Genomic DNA, 16,809 nt, shown 5'->3' on the forward strand with positions numbered 1-16,809 from the left:
TCGCTGGAATCCATCTTGGCTAAGAGATGTGTACGCGCGCGTGGGAGGACCTTGAGATACACCAAATACGGGCTCAGAACCAGGCAGAGCAGGATGGTTGGCCACAGGAACCCAGGAAGAAATGCCCACGAAAGTGATTCAGACTGCCACGAGGGCGTGACGCTCTCTCTGAGCCTGCCCGTGTGTCTACTGTACTCTTTTTCCTTCTAAAAAAACACTGTACTTGCTTCACTACTTTCCGTCTCTCTGCGGAAGTTCATTTTCTCATAGCTGACGGGCCAGGGCCTTGTCACTGGCTGCTGGTCCCTGGTGGTCCAGTGGCCAGGATTCAGCGCTCTCACTGCCTCTGCCCAACCTCAATCTGTGGTCGGGAACTGAAATCCTGCTTCAAGCCGCTGCAGGCCGAGGCCACCTGAGGTCACCCTCACCCCCGCAGCCCGCTTTCTGTCCCTGCAGTGTCCTAAGTGCCCCAGCCCCTCGAGTTCAGTCCTCAGGGGCCATTACAGAGGGGTCAAATGGCTGCCGGGATGGTGCTTGCTGCAGGCACCGTGGAGGAGACGGTGGTCCTGGCTGCAGCCCAATTGCTCTCATGCTCTCGGTGCTCTCGTTGCTGTCATTGCTTTCGGTGCTCTCGTGCCCTCGTGAGCAACGTCCTCCTCTGGGGCGCTGCCCTGAGACCTGCTGACCTGTGGAGGTGTCTGAGTTTCATTTCTCTAATCCTCTGAAGAGTCAGACTCTGCCGCTGGCCTTCCCTGGTATTTATTGGCTTACAATCCTCTCTCCAAAGAACCTTTGTTGGATCCTGTTTTTTCACTCTGATGGTTCTGTTACCTGGTCGTGACATGCGTCCTGCTCTTCGGCTCGGCATTTTTGTACTTCCGTGTTGACTCTCTTTAGAGCGCTGAGATCATTTGGGAAGTATTTTTCTATTTGTTCGTTCAAATATGTCATTCTTTTACGTTGCTACTAAGGATGTGAGTATTAGATACTGTTTAAGTGACCTTTTTTGTCTAGCTCATTTCACAGGAGAAAACATCTGAGTTTGTGGGAAGGTGGGATATGCAGTTTCTTCCCCTATTTTATTTTAACTTTTTATTGGAGAAAATTTCAACATATACAGAAACAGAGGACAGTTCAGAATCTGACTGCCCATGGGTACACGCCAGTCTCGGTGCGTTAGCCGCCCCGATATACCGTAACATGCTCCACGCTAACCTGCAGAGTTAACAGTAATCCCTTAACTTCATCACATGTCCAGCCTAAGTTCCAGTCTCTCCCTGTGGCTGGTCAAATTGGGGTCCACATAGGGCCTGAGCTGTGCTGAATCTGTTTTTACTGCTTCCTGTGACGTTGGCTAACATTTCCCCCTTATTGCCTGTGAACGTGTCAGCAGTCTACACACGGGATGGGATTCAGGTCCATGGCTTGGTGAGAATAGTTCCAGGTTGTGGCCTCTTCTTCCTGCCGTCTTCCCTCAGGCTGACCTCACAGACAGATATTCCATAAAGCCTTGCTGGGTGTCTCCTGGGATGCTGTGGCCATTGTCCCCAAAATAGCAGGGACGTGGTGTTCTTCCTCTGTGAAGGGGTTTTATCTGCGCCACAAATATCTCTGCACCTGTTTGAAAAGCAGTGTCACTTTTCAGAAGAGTTGTTTACGCAGCGCTTGTGAAGCGATTGGATTATTTTTCAGGTTACTTCTCTTTGGAGTTTGGTTGTGAGAAAAGTTCTCTGAAAACATAAGCCTGATTTCCTTTTCTTAGAGCTAAGTGTCCTGCAAAGAAATCACCCTTGTATTGGTAACACTAAGCAGTGGAAGGAAAGCAGGAGTTAACCGTCGTGTGACCACTGCTGATTGCTCGCTCAGGCAGTGTCATCTTTTCTTGGGGAAAAAAAAAATCTGTTCGTGTGATTTTTAAAAAATATTAAGAGAACCTCTGGTTATTTTAGATATAGTTTGAATGTCTTTAATTCATTATCAGTTGAATTTATTCTTAATACTATGTTGGTATTCTTTGTGCAGAACTACTTATTTTTTTCTTCTTTAAGTGTATACATTGTTTTTCTAATGATTAAAGTATATATGACACTTCCCACGTAATTCTGTGGATTTTTAGAAAAACTCGAGATAACTTTTTTTTTTCCTTTTTGCGGTACGCAGGCCTCTCACTGCTGTGGCCTCTCCCGTTGCGGAGCACAGGCTCCAGACGCACAAGCTCAGTGGCCATGGCTCACGGGCCCAGCCGCTCCGCGGCATGTGGGATCCTCCCGGACCAGGGCACGAACCCGCGTCCCCTGCATCGGCAGGCGGACTCTCAACCACTGCGCCACCAGGGAAGCCCGAGAATAACTTTTTAAAAACATCTTTTGCTTATATTGACTTTACCATTTGGAACAGATTAAAGAGAGTTTAGTCAGGCTGGAAATAGAACGATTGTGTGTAAGGAGGTCTTGAGGGGATGCAGGGAGTGGCACAAGTAAAACCCCCTCTGACCCTGTCCGGTCAGGTCACGGGGGCCGAGGTCACACAGCCAGCCCGGGGGTGCTGAGGCGTCCAGGTCGCGGGGCTGAATGCGCAATGACGTCTGTGGCCTCCCCTGACTGTCCTGCTCCAGACCTGGGGGCACGCTGGGCAGAGCAGGTCGCGGTGTCCCCACTGCCCCTCGCAGGTGTCAGGTTAGGGTGATTTCCCCCACCCACAGGGCGCCTGGGAGGGGTGCTGTGTGTCCGCTGCTCCTGACTGCGCTTGGGACGTCTTGCTGGACCTGGCGTGTCTCTGCCAGCTGCCTGGAAACCCTTCCTGAGGCTGTGGAGGTTGGGCAACAAGTCCTGTGCGTGCCTCCCGCTCCTGTAGCAAGGGCTGCTCTGTGCTGGGGCCCATGGGGCCTCAGTGGGGCAGACGACCCAGGCGCTTGGCATCGGTGGGCTGGTTCTTCCTTCCCAGCCACAGCTCCGTACGGCACCCACCCTCCGCTCTCTCTGTTTGTGGGCAGTGACCCCAAGGCCTGGAGGGACCCCGTGGCCAGGAAGAGCAGCCTGAGCCCCCGGGCCCGGGCTCTCACGTGCACAGTGCAGCCTGCAGGCCCCGGGACTCCAGGCACGCCGGGGTGTGGGGTGCTCTTGGACTCTGACCCTGACCCCAAACAGAAGTTCACTTTTATCTGTTTGTATACATTTGGCTTCCGTGAAAGTTTTGCCTGAAGAATGTGATCTGTGGCACAAGTTCTTCAAGAAGCAGGGGCTTACGCTTCGACCTGTCAACCGGAGCGTTTAACAGGCCAGCGAGCGTACGGGGTCCACCCTCAGGACCTGTTTGCTGAAGGTGCTGAGGGGGAGGGGCGCAGGTGCCTGTGCCGGGCGGGCGGGCACCCGAAGAGCGGTCCTCACGCGGGGTCCTATTTATCATGTGCTTTTGCGGGATTTGCCTCTTCTTGGGTGCTGATGTTTTCTTATTTTTCCCAGCGTCCTTCAGTGTCCTGGAGTCTGTTTTTGGGGGAAGGGAGTGTGGCTTGTCCTCCTCTCCCTTGGCCTTGCCCTGCCGGTCTGTGGTGCCCGTTGGCATTCGGGGTTTTGTTCTTGTTCACTAGCATTTTGTGGTTGGCACACACAGAGCCAGCATCCGTGGTCAGATCTGGTTACTGTCAGGGCTGCAGCTTCCTTCCTGGCTGTGAACCATCTGGGTGAACCCCGTCCTTCCCATGAAGTGGTTTTGTGGTGCAGATGAGACAGTTAAAGGGCTTTGGAAACTGCCACATGTCCCAACTTGAAATTGCACTTGATTCTTCCTTTTAAAGGATTGAGTTAAACCTATTCCAGGAGAGGAAGTTTATAAAAATGTTCTGTGTTAATTCAGAAACGGTCTGTAGAACTTCAAAGTATAGTTTCAGTGTTGTGCTGTGCAAACCCCATTTTCTGATGCTTGTGACTGAGGTGAGAATCCAGAGCCCACAAAGAGTGACTTGACGTTTTCTGTGAGCTATAACCTGACTGCTGCGTGTCGTCACGTGGAAATATGTGGAATAAGCGGAGCTCCAGCCTCACCACAGATCCACGCACACGGGCAAGGCCCAGTGTTGACCTTCCTCCCCACTCAAGCAGGGCGCTGCGGTTCCTGCGGAGATGGAAGAGGAGGAGAAGCAGCGGCTCTGCTGTCGGGAGGAGATTGAGCTGCTGAAGTGTCGGTCGGAGGCGCTGCTGGAGCAGCACATCACACAGTTAAAGGTACTGGGCTCAAGGGTGATCTATTTCATTGCTATCCTTTCTCACCTGCAAAGTAAGAAAAATGTATTCTAAATTAATTTTGATATGCAAAATTAAAACGTATTCATTGTCTTAGAAACTGAGATTTTTCAAGGCAACTTTTTTTCCTTCATTTTTATATTTAAGTTGACTAGTTAGCATTCCTTTTCTTTTAAGAAATTGTCATCAAATAGTTGACCCTTAACCAACACGGAATTAAGCGTGCCGGCCCTCTGCACAGTTGGGAATCTGCGTGTGATTGATAGCTGGCCCTCGGTACGCGTGGCTCCTCCGTATCCGCCGTCACTGTGCGTCTGCACGCCCAGCCAGCCGCGGATCGGGTGGTGCTGTAGTGTTTGCCATCGAAACAAAAGCCGTGGGGCTTCCCTGCGGTCCAGTGGCTAAGACTCCTCGCTCCCAGTGCAGGGGGCCTGGGTTCGATCCCTGGTCAGGGAGGTAAGACGCCCCATGCTGCTCAGCATGGCCCCAAACAAACAATCCGAGGGTAAGTGGACCCACACTGTCCAGCCCCATGGTAAAGAGCCAGCTGTATTTAAGCCTGGGAAAGTCTGAGCCCTGCTCATGGCCTTGCTTTGGTGACTCAGCAGCGGCCACGTCAAGCCTTTTCTTGCTTCAAGGGGCCTGTTGCCACGGAAGGGTGTCTGCGCGGGATGAGTGAGCATTCAGCATTACTTCTCGCAATGATTTTTACTGTGGTTTTGTTTTGTTTTTAATTACAACCTTATTGAGATATGACGCACATATCATAAAAATCACTCTTTTTGAAATATACAGTTCGGTGGTCTGCAGTATATTCACAAAGTTGTACAACTCTTATTGCCGTCTAATTCCAGAACATTTACATCACCACAAAAGAAACCCCCGACCCGTTAGCAGTCTCTTCCCTCCCCCAGCTCCTGGCAACCCCTGATCTACTCTCCGCTTCTGTGGAGTTGCCTTTTCTGAACATTTTTTAGAAATCGAATCATGCAAAATATGGCCTTTTGTGTTTGGCTTCTTTCACTTAGAATAATGTTTTCTAGGTTCATATATGTTATAGGGTGTGTCAGTACTTGCTGTTTGCTTTCTATACATCTTCTGTCTCTTTTGTTCCTCTAAATCTCCATTACTGCCGCCTTTTGTTTTGATTTCCTTGATGTTTATTTTTCTATATTTTTTTGGTTTTTGTTTTTGTTTTGTTTTTTTGTTTGTTTGCTTTTAATTTTTTTAGTGCCTGCCCTGGGCATTACACTGAACATTTTATAACAATATGGTTCAGATTAATACCAACTTAATTTTAATAGTTCACAAAATTGTTCTTTGATATAGCGTCATTCCTTCCTTCCTTCCTTCCTTCCTCCTTTGTGCTAATATTGTCATACAAAGAGCATCTGTATACACTTTATGCTCGTTCTTTATGCATTTGTCTTCTAAATCACATAGAAAAAAGAATTACAAACTACACACATAAACATAAAAGACAAAATAAATTACTTGCTTTTCACTGCTTTCTAGATTTTCTTTGTCTCTCAGCAGTTTGATTATGATGTGTCCAGGTGTGGATCTCTGAGTTTATCCTACTTGGAGTTCATTGAGCTTCTTCTATGTATAGATTAATATTTTTCATCAAATTTGCAAAGTTTTTAGGCATATTATCTTCAAGTATTCTTTTGCCGTGTTCCCTTTGTCCTTTCCTCTGGGACACTCATGATGTGTATGTTGGTCTTTGAGGATGTCCTAAAGGCCTGTGAGCCTACTTACTTTATTTCTTTTTTCTTTTTTTTTCCTTTTTGTTCCCCATAATGAATAATCTCATTTGACCTGTCTTCATGTTTGCTGATTCTTCTACCCACTTGAATCTGCTGTTGAGTCCCTCTAGTGAAACGTTTATTTCAGTAATTGTGCTTTTCAGCTTCAGAATATCTATTGGGTTTCATTTTATAATCTTATCTCTTTATTGTGGGGCTCTGGTTGGGCATGCCTTTAATGCTGTGGCAGGCAGTATACATCTCTGCCTTAGCTTTCACTTCCTTTTAAGGGTTTTGATCAGCCTCTTATTAGCTCCAGTTGTTATCACTGCCTCAGGCCACTGAGCTGTTAAACAGTTGCTGGGCACAGGATTGTTGAGGTGAGCTCTGAATCAGAGCCAGTAAAAAACCAGCTTTGAGAATGGAGCTCTTCAGTGAGCTGCTAGACAGGTCAGTTAGTGACAGTTGGTGGTGGTGCTTTGGTGCAACCCATTCTTCTCCTCCTCCCCCCATGGTTGCTGGGCTGCATTTTCTTTCTTTTTTTTTTTTGGCGGGTTCCCCGATCAGAGATTGAACCCCGGTTGAACCCCGGGGCCCACAGCAGTGAAAGCTTGAAATGGTCTTAACCACTGGACCACCAGGGAATTCCCTGGGCTGCATTTTCAAGGCTATCCCAGAGACTGGAGTGATGGGATTAGGGCAGGTTCAAACACTCAAAGCTTCCTGTTCTGATGGCGACTCAGCCTTTGTTTTTAATAAACACTTTAATTTCCAGAGCTATGAAAAAGTTGATTTTGACAGTTTTTGCCAGTGTTCTCAGTGCTCTTGTAGAGGAATGGATTTTTGGAGGTCCTTATTCTGTCATTCTGGAAGGGCTATCTCTGTAGTTAAAAAAAAAAAGCTTATTTCATTAATGTATTTTAATTCATTAGGTGAACATTATTAAGAAATATTTTTTATTATTTAAGAAGAAACAGGGTTTATTTTTTAAAACCTGAGGAAGTTAGGTTTCTAAATATCTTGGATTTTGATGGTCATGCTCCCCTGATGATGGAGAATTTCTTAACGTGACCATTGGGAAAGGTAGCAGGCTGTTTCTTTTGTACTCTGTATGATAAGCGCATTTGAACGCATGTTCACTGGGGATAGTGGCCTTGGCCTTTTTGATCATTGTTCTTGGCACAGAATACGGAATCAATGAATATTTGTTGAATGAACTAAATTCTAGTGAACAGCAGAGAAATGGAGAAATTATCCTTATAATTTTATAACTTAATGGCATTTTTTGTTGTTGTTAATGTACTTTTGTACAGGGTGAATTTGAAAGTGAAAAGAAAGCTGCTTTGCATGAAAAAGAGGCGATACATAAACTTGAGCGGGAGCAGGCACAGTCTCTTTACCAAAAAGAGAAAGAGTCTCTGTCGCTGCAGCTTCGGGAGAAGAATAACCAAATTCTGCAGGTATGTGGGATGCATCTTTTCTTTGTTAATTCTTTTCTTGTGTATGGTAGAATGTGCATAACATAGTATTTACCATTTCAACCGTTTTAAGTGCACAGTTCAGTGGCATTAACCACATTCACAGTATCGTGCAAGTATCGCTGCTCTCCGTTTCCAGAACTTGTTCATCATCCCACGTAGAAGCTCTGCCCTCATTAAAAATAATTCCTGGGCTTCCCTGCTGGCGCAGTGGTTAAGAATCCGCCTGCCAATGCAGGGGACACGGGTTCGAGCCCTGGTCTGGGAAGATTCCACATGCCGCAGAGCACCTATGCCTGTGTGCTACAACTACCGAGCCTGCACTCTAGAGCCTGCGAGCCACAACTGCTGAGCCCGTGTGCCACAACTGCTGAAGCCCACACGCCTAGAGCCTGTGCTCTGCAACAAGAGAAGTCACCGCAACGAGAAGCCCGTGCGCCGCACCTCGCCGCAACGTAGAGAACGCCCGCGCGCAGTGCAGCCAAAAATAAATTAATCAGTTAATTAATTAAACACATAATAGCTCCCATCCCCCTCCATCCTTCCCTGGTACCCACCACTGTACTTTCTGCCTTTGTGAATTTGACTCCTCGAGGGATCTCATTTCAGAGGAATCACACAATATATGTTCTTTTGTGTTTGACTCATTTCCCTTAGCATGATGTCCTCAAGGTCCATCCACGTTGTGGGTGTATCAACATTCATGGCTTTTTATGGCCGACTAATATTATTCCACTGTACATAGACACCATATTTTGTCGATCTGTTCGTCTGTTGGTGGCCATCTGTTCATGGTCGGCTCTTCCTTTGGCTGTTGTGCGTATAATGCTGCTGTGGACGCTGCGATGCAAGTATTTGCTTCAGCCCCTGCTTTTGGGTTTTGGGGTATGTATCTAAGAACACAGTTGATGGGTCATACGATAATTCTGTGTTTAACTTTTTGAGGAACTGCTAAACTTTCCCACAGCAGCTGTGGCATGGTGCATTTCCACCAACAGTGCACAAGTGCTCCAATTTTTCCGCATTCTTGTCAACACTTGCGGTTTTTCATTTTTTAAAGTAATAGCCATCATAATGGATATGAGGTGATATCTTGTTTTTATTTGCATCTCCCTAATCACTGGTGACGTTGGACATCTTTTCATGGGTTTATTGGCCATTTTTGTCTGTTCAGGTCCTTGACAGTTTTTTTTTATTGAAGTACAGTTAATTTACAATGTTGTGTTAGTTTCAACTGTATAGCAAAGTAACTCAGTTATATATATGTATATACATATGTGTGTGTGTGTATATATACATAAAGTGCATATATATACTTTTTCAGATTCTTTTCCCTTAGAGCTTATTACAAGATATTGAATGTAGTTTTCTGTGCTATACAGTAGGTCCTTTTTGGTTATCTATCTTATATACAGTAGTGTCTACATATTAATCCCAAACTCCTAATATATCTCCATGTCTGAGAGTCTATTTCTGTTTTGTAAATAAGTTCATTTGTATCATTTTCTTAGATTCCACATATAAGTGATATCATACAGTATTTTTCTCTCTGTCTGACTTATTTCACTAAGCATAATACTCTCTAGGTCCACCCATGTTGCTGCAAATGGCATTATTTCATTCTTTTTTATGGCTGAGGTCCTTGACAGTTTTTGAATTGGGTTTTTTTCATTATTATTATTGAAAATACGAATGTGTGTTTATACTATTTTTAGAGATAGTCCCACTGTGTGATCTTTCAGAGTCATAACAGTACTGCTGCTTTCTTTGACTTTATCATCATACAGGGTCACTGGATTTGAACTTATTCACACACTGGAGGCACAGTTTTCTTATGAATGTGTGCAGGCACCGCGCTAAGCACGTTAGATGTAGAATTTTCTCATTTCTGTGCAGCTCTCTCCCTCTCAGGACACTGAGGCCCAGGAGAGGCTCCGTTAATTTGTTCAAAGTCCATGGCTGCCAAGTGGTGGGGCCAGGCCTTCTGACTGTAAACACAGTCAGAAACACAGGGGTGTGTCTGACTTAATTTGGTACCGAAGATGTCAAAGTCACTCCCAGCCAGACTCAGGGCAGCATGTATCTGTGGAGGTCAGTCATTAGCTGCCTGTCAAGGGGCATGTTCCTGGCTGCAGAGGCCCCTCCTGTGCTGGGAGCCCAGCCAACGAGAAGGCAGGAGGATGGGGGGCACGTGCAGGGGAGCAAGGACGGCACCAGGGCTTAGGCAGGAGGGGGCTCCATGAGGAAGAACGAGCCTCTCGAAGTGTTTCTTAAGCTTGTTCTTCAGTATACCAGGCATTTCTGCTGGTACATGACATGCATTCTTAAAACAGCTCATTCTGTACAAAATACTAAAAGTTTGTACAGAATACACCATTCAAAGCCTCTGCGATTTTATACCTCAAGGACCAGAAACAATAACAGTCCTAATAAAAGTATTACTACAGTTAAAAAGAAATGTTAAATTCTGAATTAAGAGAGAAATTGTAAAACATACATAGCGATTTACCTTTAAAAAGGGGGGATGGTGGCTTGATGGCAGGAGTGTGAGAGAAGGTGGGGAGGAAAGACTGAGAGGCGCCAGGAGTGGGGGACGCCTTTGTGCGGGCGCGTGGAGGCGGGCAGCAGGAGGCTCCCCTGGGCCGGTGGGCCAGGCTGTGCGTCCGCTGCCCAGAGGCTCCCCGGTCGGAGCAGGGCGTGCGACCCTTCAGGAAACCAGACTCTGCGGGAAGCTGTTTCCACCGTGAAATTATGTTACAGGTGTCCTTAAAATGTACATGTTCGGTTAAAGTAATACTGTGGAGTAAGGATGGTGTCCCACCACCCACGTGACCCTTCTGATCATTGCAGGTTTCTTGCTCACTGATGTGTTTATTCCTGGACACTCTGCTGTTGAGCCTCAGCCCTTTCCGGCCTTCACAAGGGGGTGTGTGCTGGCCTCCCTCGTTCCGTGTTGACTGGAGGTTCACAGATGGCGCTGGGGGGGCCGTACCCGCCACCCAAGCTGCCGAATGGCATCCATTGCGTGTGTGCTCATCGGTGGACTTGGGCCTGTTTCTGTCTTTCTGCCATTATGAATAAAGCTGCCCTGAGTTTCCTACACACACCTCTTACTCCAGATGTGCAGGAGCTTCTTAAACCCAGAAGTGCGTGTCCAGATTGTGGGGTTCTGCCCCTGCTGGGTAACCCCAAGGGTGTTTCTGGGTGGTTCCACCAGTCGTGCACTCGAGCTCCTGTTACTCCACATCCTCTCCTGGAATGTTCTTGCTTTTTAATTTTTGCCAGTTTTGTGGCAACGAAATGGTGTCTCTTGGTGGTCTTAATTTGCTGAGAAGGTGCGCATGTGTTACTATGTTTGTGATCCATTTGTTTCCCTTTCTGTGGAATACCTTTTTGTATCTTTGGCCATTTTTCTATTTAAAACAGTTGTTCGTCTTTTTCTTACTGATTTAGGGAAGTTTTTATTTGTATTTCTGGATTTCTTCTAAGTTGTGGGGTTTTTCTTCCCTTTTGTCATCTTTTGATGAACAAATGTTCTTCATTGATGAATTAACTCTATTACCTTATTGAGTACAGACAGTTCCTGACTTACAGTCGTTTGACTTAGGAAGGATTTTTTGACTTACGATGGTGTGAAAGCAGTGTACATTCAATAGAAACAGTACTTTGAATGTTGAATTTTTATCTTTCCCTGGGCTAGTGATATGTGGTCCAGTTCTCTCCTGTGATGCTGGGCAGGGCAGCCACAGCTCCCCATCCGCCACACGACCAGAAAGGTGAACGACTGATGCGCTGACAGCCATTCTTGACCAAGACAGCCAGCCGCTCTGCTTTTCCTTTTCAAAAGATTACTGTTAATTAAAGAAACCAGGCATCTCAAGTTAATGAATTTAGCGCTTTTCTATATACGGGAAGAAGCAAAGTCTGGGCTCACTGAAATCATTTTTTTGATCTGTACCTCCTCTACCTGGGGCCAGTATCCTGTGCTTTCCCATCCTGAGCCCACTCAGAGCTCACTGTCTGGGCGGCTGTGGTGGCTTGATGGCTGCAACATCCTTTGTTTACTGATATGGCAGGTGACCCTTTTCATTCACAGGTGTATTAAATGCATTTCCTTTTTTAAAAAATTAATTATTTTTGGCTGCGTTGGGTTTTCATTGCTGTGCGCGGGCTTTCTCTAGTTGCGGTGAGTGGGGGCTACTCTTGTTGCAGTGCACGGGCTTCTCGTTGCAGCGGCTTCTTTTGTTGTGGAGTGCAGGCTGTAGGCACACGGGTTTCAGTAGTTGTGGCACGTGGGCTCAGTAGTTGTGGCTCAGTCCCCTGCATCGGCAGGCGGACTCTCAACCACTGCGCTACCAGGGAAGCCCGGCAGGCGGATTCTTAACCACTGTGCCACCAGGGAGGTCCTTAAATGCATTTTCGATGTATGGTATTTGCAGTTTAGGATGGGTGTCTTGGGATGTAACCCCATTGTAAGTGGAGGAAGATTTGATAGGAATGCAGGTGAGGGAGCAGGGCTAGCAGAGGGAAGGGTCTGCCGTCCGCCAGCTCCACGCTGGCCTCTGGGGCCGCCCCAGCCTCGAGCCGTCCGGGCATGCAGTTCATCTTCTGTGTCTCTTTTGTCCATTTCTTGGTCATTGTTTGCCATCTTGAAACTTGCCATTCTCTGTTTACTTATTCCATTTTCTTTCATTTTACCAGCGACCTATATGGCCCAGTGGTTTATAAGAGCTACACTTTTTTCCCAGGTTCCCTCTATGCACAGCATTGAAACTGTTTTCTGTTCCCTTTGTTCTCTTCAGTAAATTGGTTTCAAAATTACACCCTTCTTTTTCCTCTGGCCTGTGCTTTGCGTGCTTTATGGGCCCCACGCTGGTGTCCCATCATCCGTTTTCTCCATCCCACAAACCACAGACCTGCTGTTGGATAAAGAAAGTTCCTTACAGAAACTTAGTTTTAACTAAATTGTCTTAACTAAAGCTTTAACAATTTTTCTTCAACAGCTAAAAGACCAGATTTTATCCTTAAGTCGCGAGATAGAAGAGCGCCATTCCGAACTGGAGAGGCTTCAGCAAAGGCGGGAAAGGGAGAACCAGGAGGAAACAACTCTCATCTCAATGCTCAAGTCCGACATCGACCTGTCCCACGGCGAGAGGTCAGTGGCCGCCTCTGCTTCTCGGGCTGGAGTGCATGTTGGCACCTGGTGGATGGGACCCTGTGCTGCGTGGTCCTCTCATCCAGGAGGGCCTTAAACTTCAAGATGAGCGCTGAGTCGTGGCACCCACATACCCACCACCTCGCTTTGCCAAACCTTCTCATTTTGCCAGATTACAAGATTTGATGCTGCTATGAAGGCAGTTACCGACCCGTCCCTTTTCTTGTTTGTTTGGGAGTCTTATTTAGGAAATAGTTTCCCACCTGGCGCTAGGCAGGTTTTAGCTCCGCTTCTCGTGTGCTTCTGGAGTGAGCTGTTCAGTTGTGTTTGCCTGATGTCAGGAGACGCTCTCGTCTTTGCCTGTCGGGGCCATTGGCTCAGCATCGCCCGGGAAGGTGCAGCTCACTGGCTGGCCTCTCTGGGCCCCTTTGTGCATCCCTTGGCCTGTCCCTGCCGGTATCTCATGGTCCTGCTGGTCTGGGGTCCCTGCTGCCCCTGGACCCTCGTCCTCAGCAGCGCGGCGCTACCGTATATGTGGCGCTGAGGGTCAGGGGAGGAGGGGGGAGGGCTGCTGTGCGGAGGGCGGGTGCCGCTCACGTGGGCTCCATCTCTCCGTTCATGCTTTCACGGCTTCATTATCTCTGTGAGGACCTTGTGTGCTGTGCCCAGCTGCCTTGCGGCTCAATGAGGGGAGTGCAGGGCAGGACGTGTCAGGCCTGGCCCTGCCCTCGGGGGGCTGGCAGAGAGCAAAGGCCCCGAGGCGTTCGGGGGGCGTGCCCGGCAGGTGAGATGCGCGGACACCCACGAGTGTTTGGCGTTCATGAGGCTTCTCAGGGACCAGGGGTCGGTATGGCCTGGACGGGGCCCAAGGAGGGGGGGGCGGCTGGGGCCTTCTGGCATTTTCTCTCAGAGCAAAGCAGACACCGCCTGCCCGAGCTCGTCTGGGGGTGGTCCTTATGCCCTCCCCGCACGCTCCCTCCGAGGGGCCTGGGCAGCAGCAGGGGCTGTCGGGCCCGCCGTTTGCAGTCTGCCCCCGCCTGCCCCCGCCCCTCACGTCCCCGCGTCCCTTTCTCACCATCTCTGGCCCTGACCTGGGGTGTCAGCTTCCTGAGGGGCAGCTCTTCCCATGTCTTGAGTGGCGTTTCCCTGTGCTGGGCCTGAGGGAGGGGTGTGAGCCGCGGGCGGATGGGGCTGGCCAAGCCCTGACGTCTCGTGGGCACCAGAGCCACGGCCTGGGCGGGGTCACCGTGCCCCAGCTGATGCCCCCCAGCTGGACGGGCTGGTCTGGGAGGGTGCGGCTCAGAGACAGGACTCCTGTCCTAGGGGAACCACACACCCCAAACTCCGTGTTTGTGTGGCCCCAGAGAGAGACACGGGGAGACACGGCGCCTTCCTGTGCTGGTGGGCTGTGGGCAAGGGGTGACCTGGGCGTTTGAGCCGGTGTATCCTGAGAGGGTGGGGCCTCAGGGGCCACGTTGGCGCCCAGCTCTGCTCCTGAGTGCCAGAGAGGCTGTGGCGGGGGGCAGGCTGGGTCTGTGCAGCTCGTGGTGGCGCCACTGCGGGCAGAGCAGCTGGGAGGGGCTCCCGGATGAAGCCCCCGTGCTGGGCTGGGCGCAGACCTCCAGGAGAGGGACACTCAGGTCGCCCACGGTGCTGCTGGCATGCGGTCAGCCGGGCGGGGTCTCGGCTGACGCTGCCCGTGTGTGCCCCTCTCAGGAGAGCTCTCCGGGACGCCCTGAGGAGGCTGCTGGGCCTGTTTGGGGAGACACTCAAGGCCGCCGTTGCCCTGAAGAGCCGCATCGGTGAGCGCGTGGGGCTCTGCCTGGAGGACGAGAGCCCGCCTGCAGGTGAGCGCCGACAGCCCTGTGCCCGCAGCCCCCAGGCCGGGCACCGGGGGTCTTCCTGGCAGCATGGCTCCTGTGTCTGCTCGCTTGTAGCCCCAGCCCTGGACGAGGTGTGGCCCGGGCTCGACGCGGCCCTGCCGGAGCTGGACAGCGCATCGCCCGAGTGTGCCGAGACGTCGTCAGTGGCTGAGATTAGCAGTCATGTCTGTGAGAGCTTCTTCATGAGCCCAGAAAGCACGTTGGAGTATGAGCGGCCCGTCAGGAGGATCTACCGGAGCCTGGGCCTGGCGGTGGACGGCCTCCTGGAGATGGTCCTGGACTCCACCAGGCAGGTGAGGCACGGCCCCTCGGCCTCTCTGCAGAGGAGGGTGACAGGCTGAAGGAGTGGGCGGGGGGCCGGTGGGTGACGGAGGCTGCCTAGCAGTGACAGCGCAGCCCCAGGTGCCTGCGGGTGCTGGGCAGTCAGGGTTTCTGATCCTCCACCAGACCGTGCGGGCGAGACGGAGGTTTCCTCTCTCCAGGCGGGTCTGACTTCTTTCTCTCCTCTCTCTGCCGGGTGTCGCTCTGAGCCTGTTACTCCCAGGGAGGTTCGCCCACATGTTTTCCTCAAATAGGAGTCTTTTCTGAGCCGAAATTCTTGGGGAAGTAGGCTTGCTGTGAATGAAAAGTAAAACCTCAGTGCACTTAATTTAGATCCTGTGTGTTCAGCCTTTTACTGCACCTTGCACACCATTTTAATTCCATTTTGAATATACTTATGTTTAGAGATTATTACTGAAGATGGGAATTTGTTAAACTTTTAGAATGCTTCAGACAGTTAGCACAGACATTAAGTAGGAAAGCTTGGAAAGCAATAGAGAGCCTTTTCCCAAAGTTTCCCAGTTAAAAAGTAAGCATTTTCACGTGAAGCATCGCTGTTCACGTCTCAGAAATATTGAGATGCGAATGCAGGCAGAGCCACAGTGGCGAGCTCTGAAGTTTCTCCTCTGGTTGCGTCCCATCTTCTCTCAGAAACCGGACAGAGTTGGGCAGCATCTTATGATAAATAATCAGGTGCTTTGGATTGTCCCCAAGCGCAGTTAACGGAACAGACGCCGTCCAGTCTGCAGTCTGATCTGGCCCACGGTCCTGCGTCCCCGCTGTCCCCACTGTGTGCTCTGCAGGGGCACCTGGGTGTGTAAGCGGGGAAGCAGGGGAGGGAGGTGGGAGTTGACACAGGCAGCGGCCAGAGGGGCGCGAGGAGCCCCTGTTCAGGTCAGGGTCAGTGGTGGGCTGCCCGAGGGGCAGTGGCCGCCGAGAACTCGGGCAGGCTGCCCACAGCAGGGCATGAGGAGAGGCAGCGCCAGGGGCTGTTTTCAAGGTAAAACCAACAGGTTTCCTTAGAGGCTGGGTCTGGAAGGGTCAGAGTTGGTTACACGCAGGGGGAGGCTGAGGGGGCCCGGGCCAGGTGCCGAGTTGTCGGTCAGGCCAGCTGGGTGTAGGCGTTTTGAATTCAGAGATTAACCTGGGCCCTCCAGCCTGTGCGTGGCCTGGGGGCTTCAGCCTGGACATGCCCACCAGGGGAGCTCGGGAGGAAGGTGAGGTTGTGGCCCTGGGCTGTGCCTGGGAAGGGGGGCGTCCCATGGTGTCTGACCTGGGGAGGGAGGGTCGTGTCAGGTGCCCTCCCCGGTGTGGTGATGAGCCAGGAGCCTTTCCCATCCTCCACCTGCAGTCACCAGGGGGCCTGTGCCTGCCCGGGTGCCAGGCTTCTGTCAGTGTGTCCTCTGAAATGACCACCCCCCGCCATGTTCCACGCAGACACATGTGGGGTCGACGGTCACAAACGGTGTGTCCGTGCAGTGTTGTCTGTGTCTCCATGTGCAGAACTTTACTTTTTTGAAAATTTGTTGCTTATTTAGTAACTGACATAACGTTGAACATGGAAATTGCTGTTTCTTACAGGATATTTATGGTTTCCCCAGAATTCGATGCAAATAGAACTCTGTTGGTGTCAGTATAAGCTTTGATTACTTTTGGTCCAAAATGCCATTTTCAAACGTGTTTCACAGCTGGAGGAAGCACGTCAGATTCATTCTCGTCTTGAGAAGGAGTTCAGCTGCAAGAGCGAGGAGACAGCGCAGGTGGTGCGGAAGCACCAGGAGCTGCTGGAGCACCTGGATGCGGAGAGCGCGGCCAAGGCCCGGCTCGAGCTGGCGCTGCACACGGCGGAGGGTGAGCGGGGCCTGCCTGCCAGGGACGCGCGTCGTGCTGGGGTCTCAACAGCAAGGGCGTCAGCCGCCTTCCTGGGGTCACGCCGCCGCCCCGACCCCGCGCGCCTGGTGCCTGGCGCTCGCTCACGGTGGCCGC

General features: G+C 50.4%; 1 protein-coding gene across 4 annotated transcripts in view; it reads left to right on the forward strand.

The window, feature by feature from the left end:
- The window catches only part of PCNT (pericentrin), a 94,683-nt gene that overhangs the window by 29,781 nt on the left and 48,093 nt on the right, over positions 1–16,809 (forward strand). For 3 of the 4 annotated variants that reach the window (XM_024758236.1, XM_024758238.1, XM_024758240.1), the window contains exons 16-21: positions 4,095–4,220; positions 7,300–7,446; positions 12,468–12,619; positions 14,336–14,466; positions 14,557–14,795; positions 16,512–16,674. In XM_024758236.1, coding sequence (XP_024614004.1) covers positions 4,095–4,220; positions 7,300–7,446; positions 12,468–12,619; positions 14,336–14,466; positions 14,557–14,795; positions 16,512–16,674 — 958 coding nt within the window. The remainder of the gene's footprint in view (positions 1–4,094; positions 4,221–7,299; positions 7,447–12,467; positions 12,620–14,335; positions 14,467–14,556; positions 14,796–16,511; positions 16,675–16,809) is intronic. The other variant, XM_024758237.1, reaches the window with a different exon arrangement.

The sequence above is a fragment of the Neophocaena asiaeorientalis genome, unplaced genomic scaffold, assembly GCF_003031525.2.
Source record: "Neophocaena asiaeorientalis asiaeorientalis breed wild unplaced genomic scaffold, Neophocaena_asiaeorientalis_V1.1 scaffold45, whole genome shotgun sequence".
Lineage (NCBI taxonomy): Eukaryota > Metazoa > Chordata > Mammalia > Artiodactyla > Phocoenidae > Neophocaena > Neophocaena asiaeorientalis.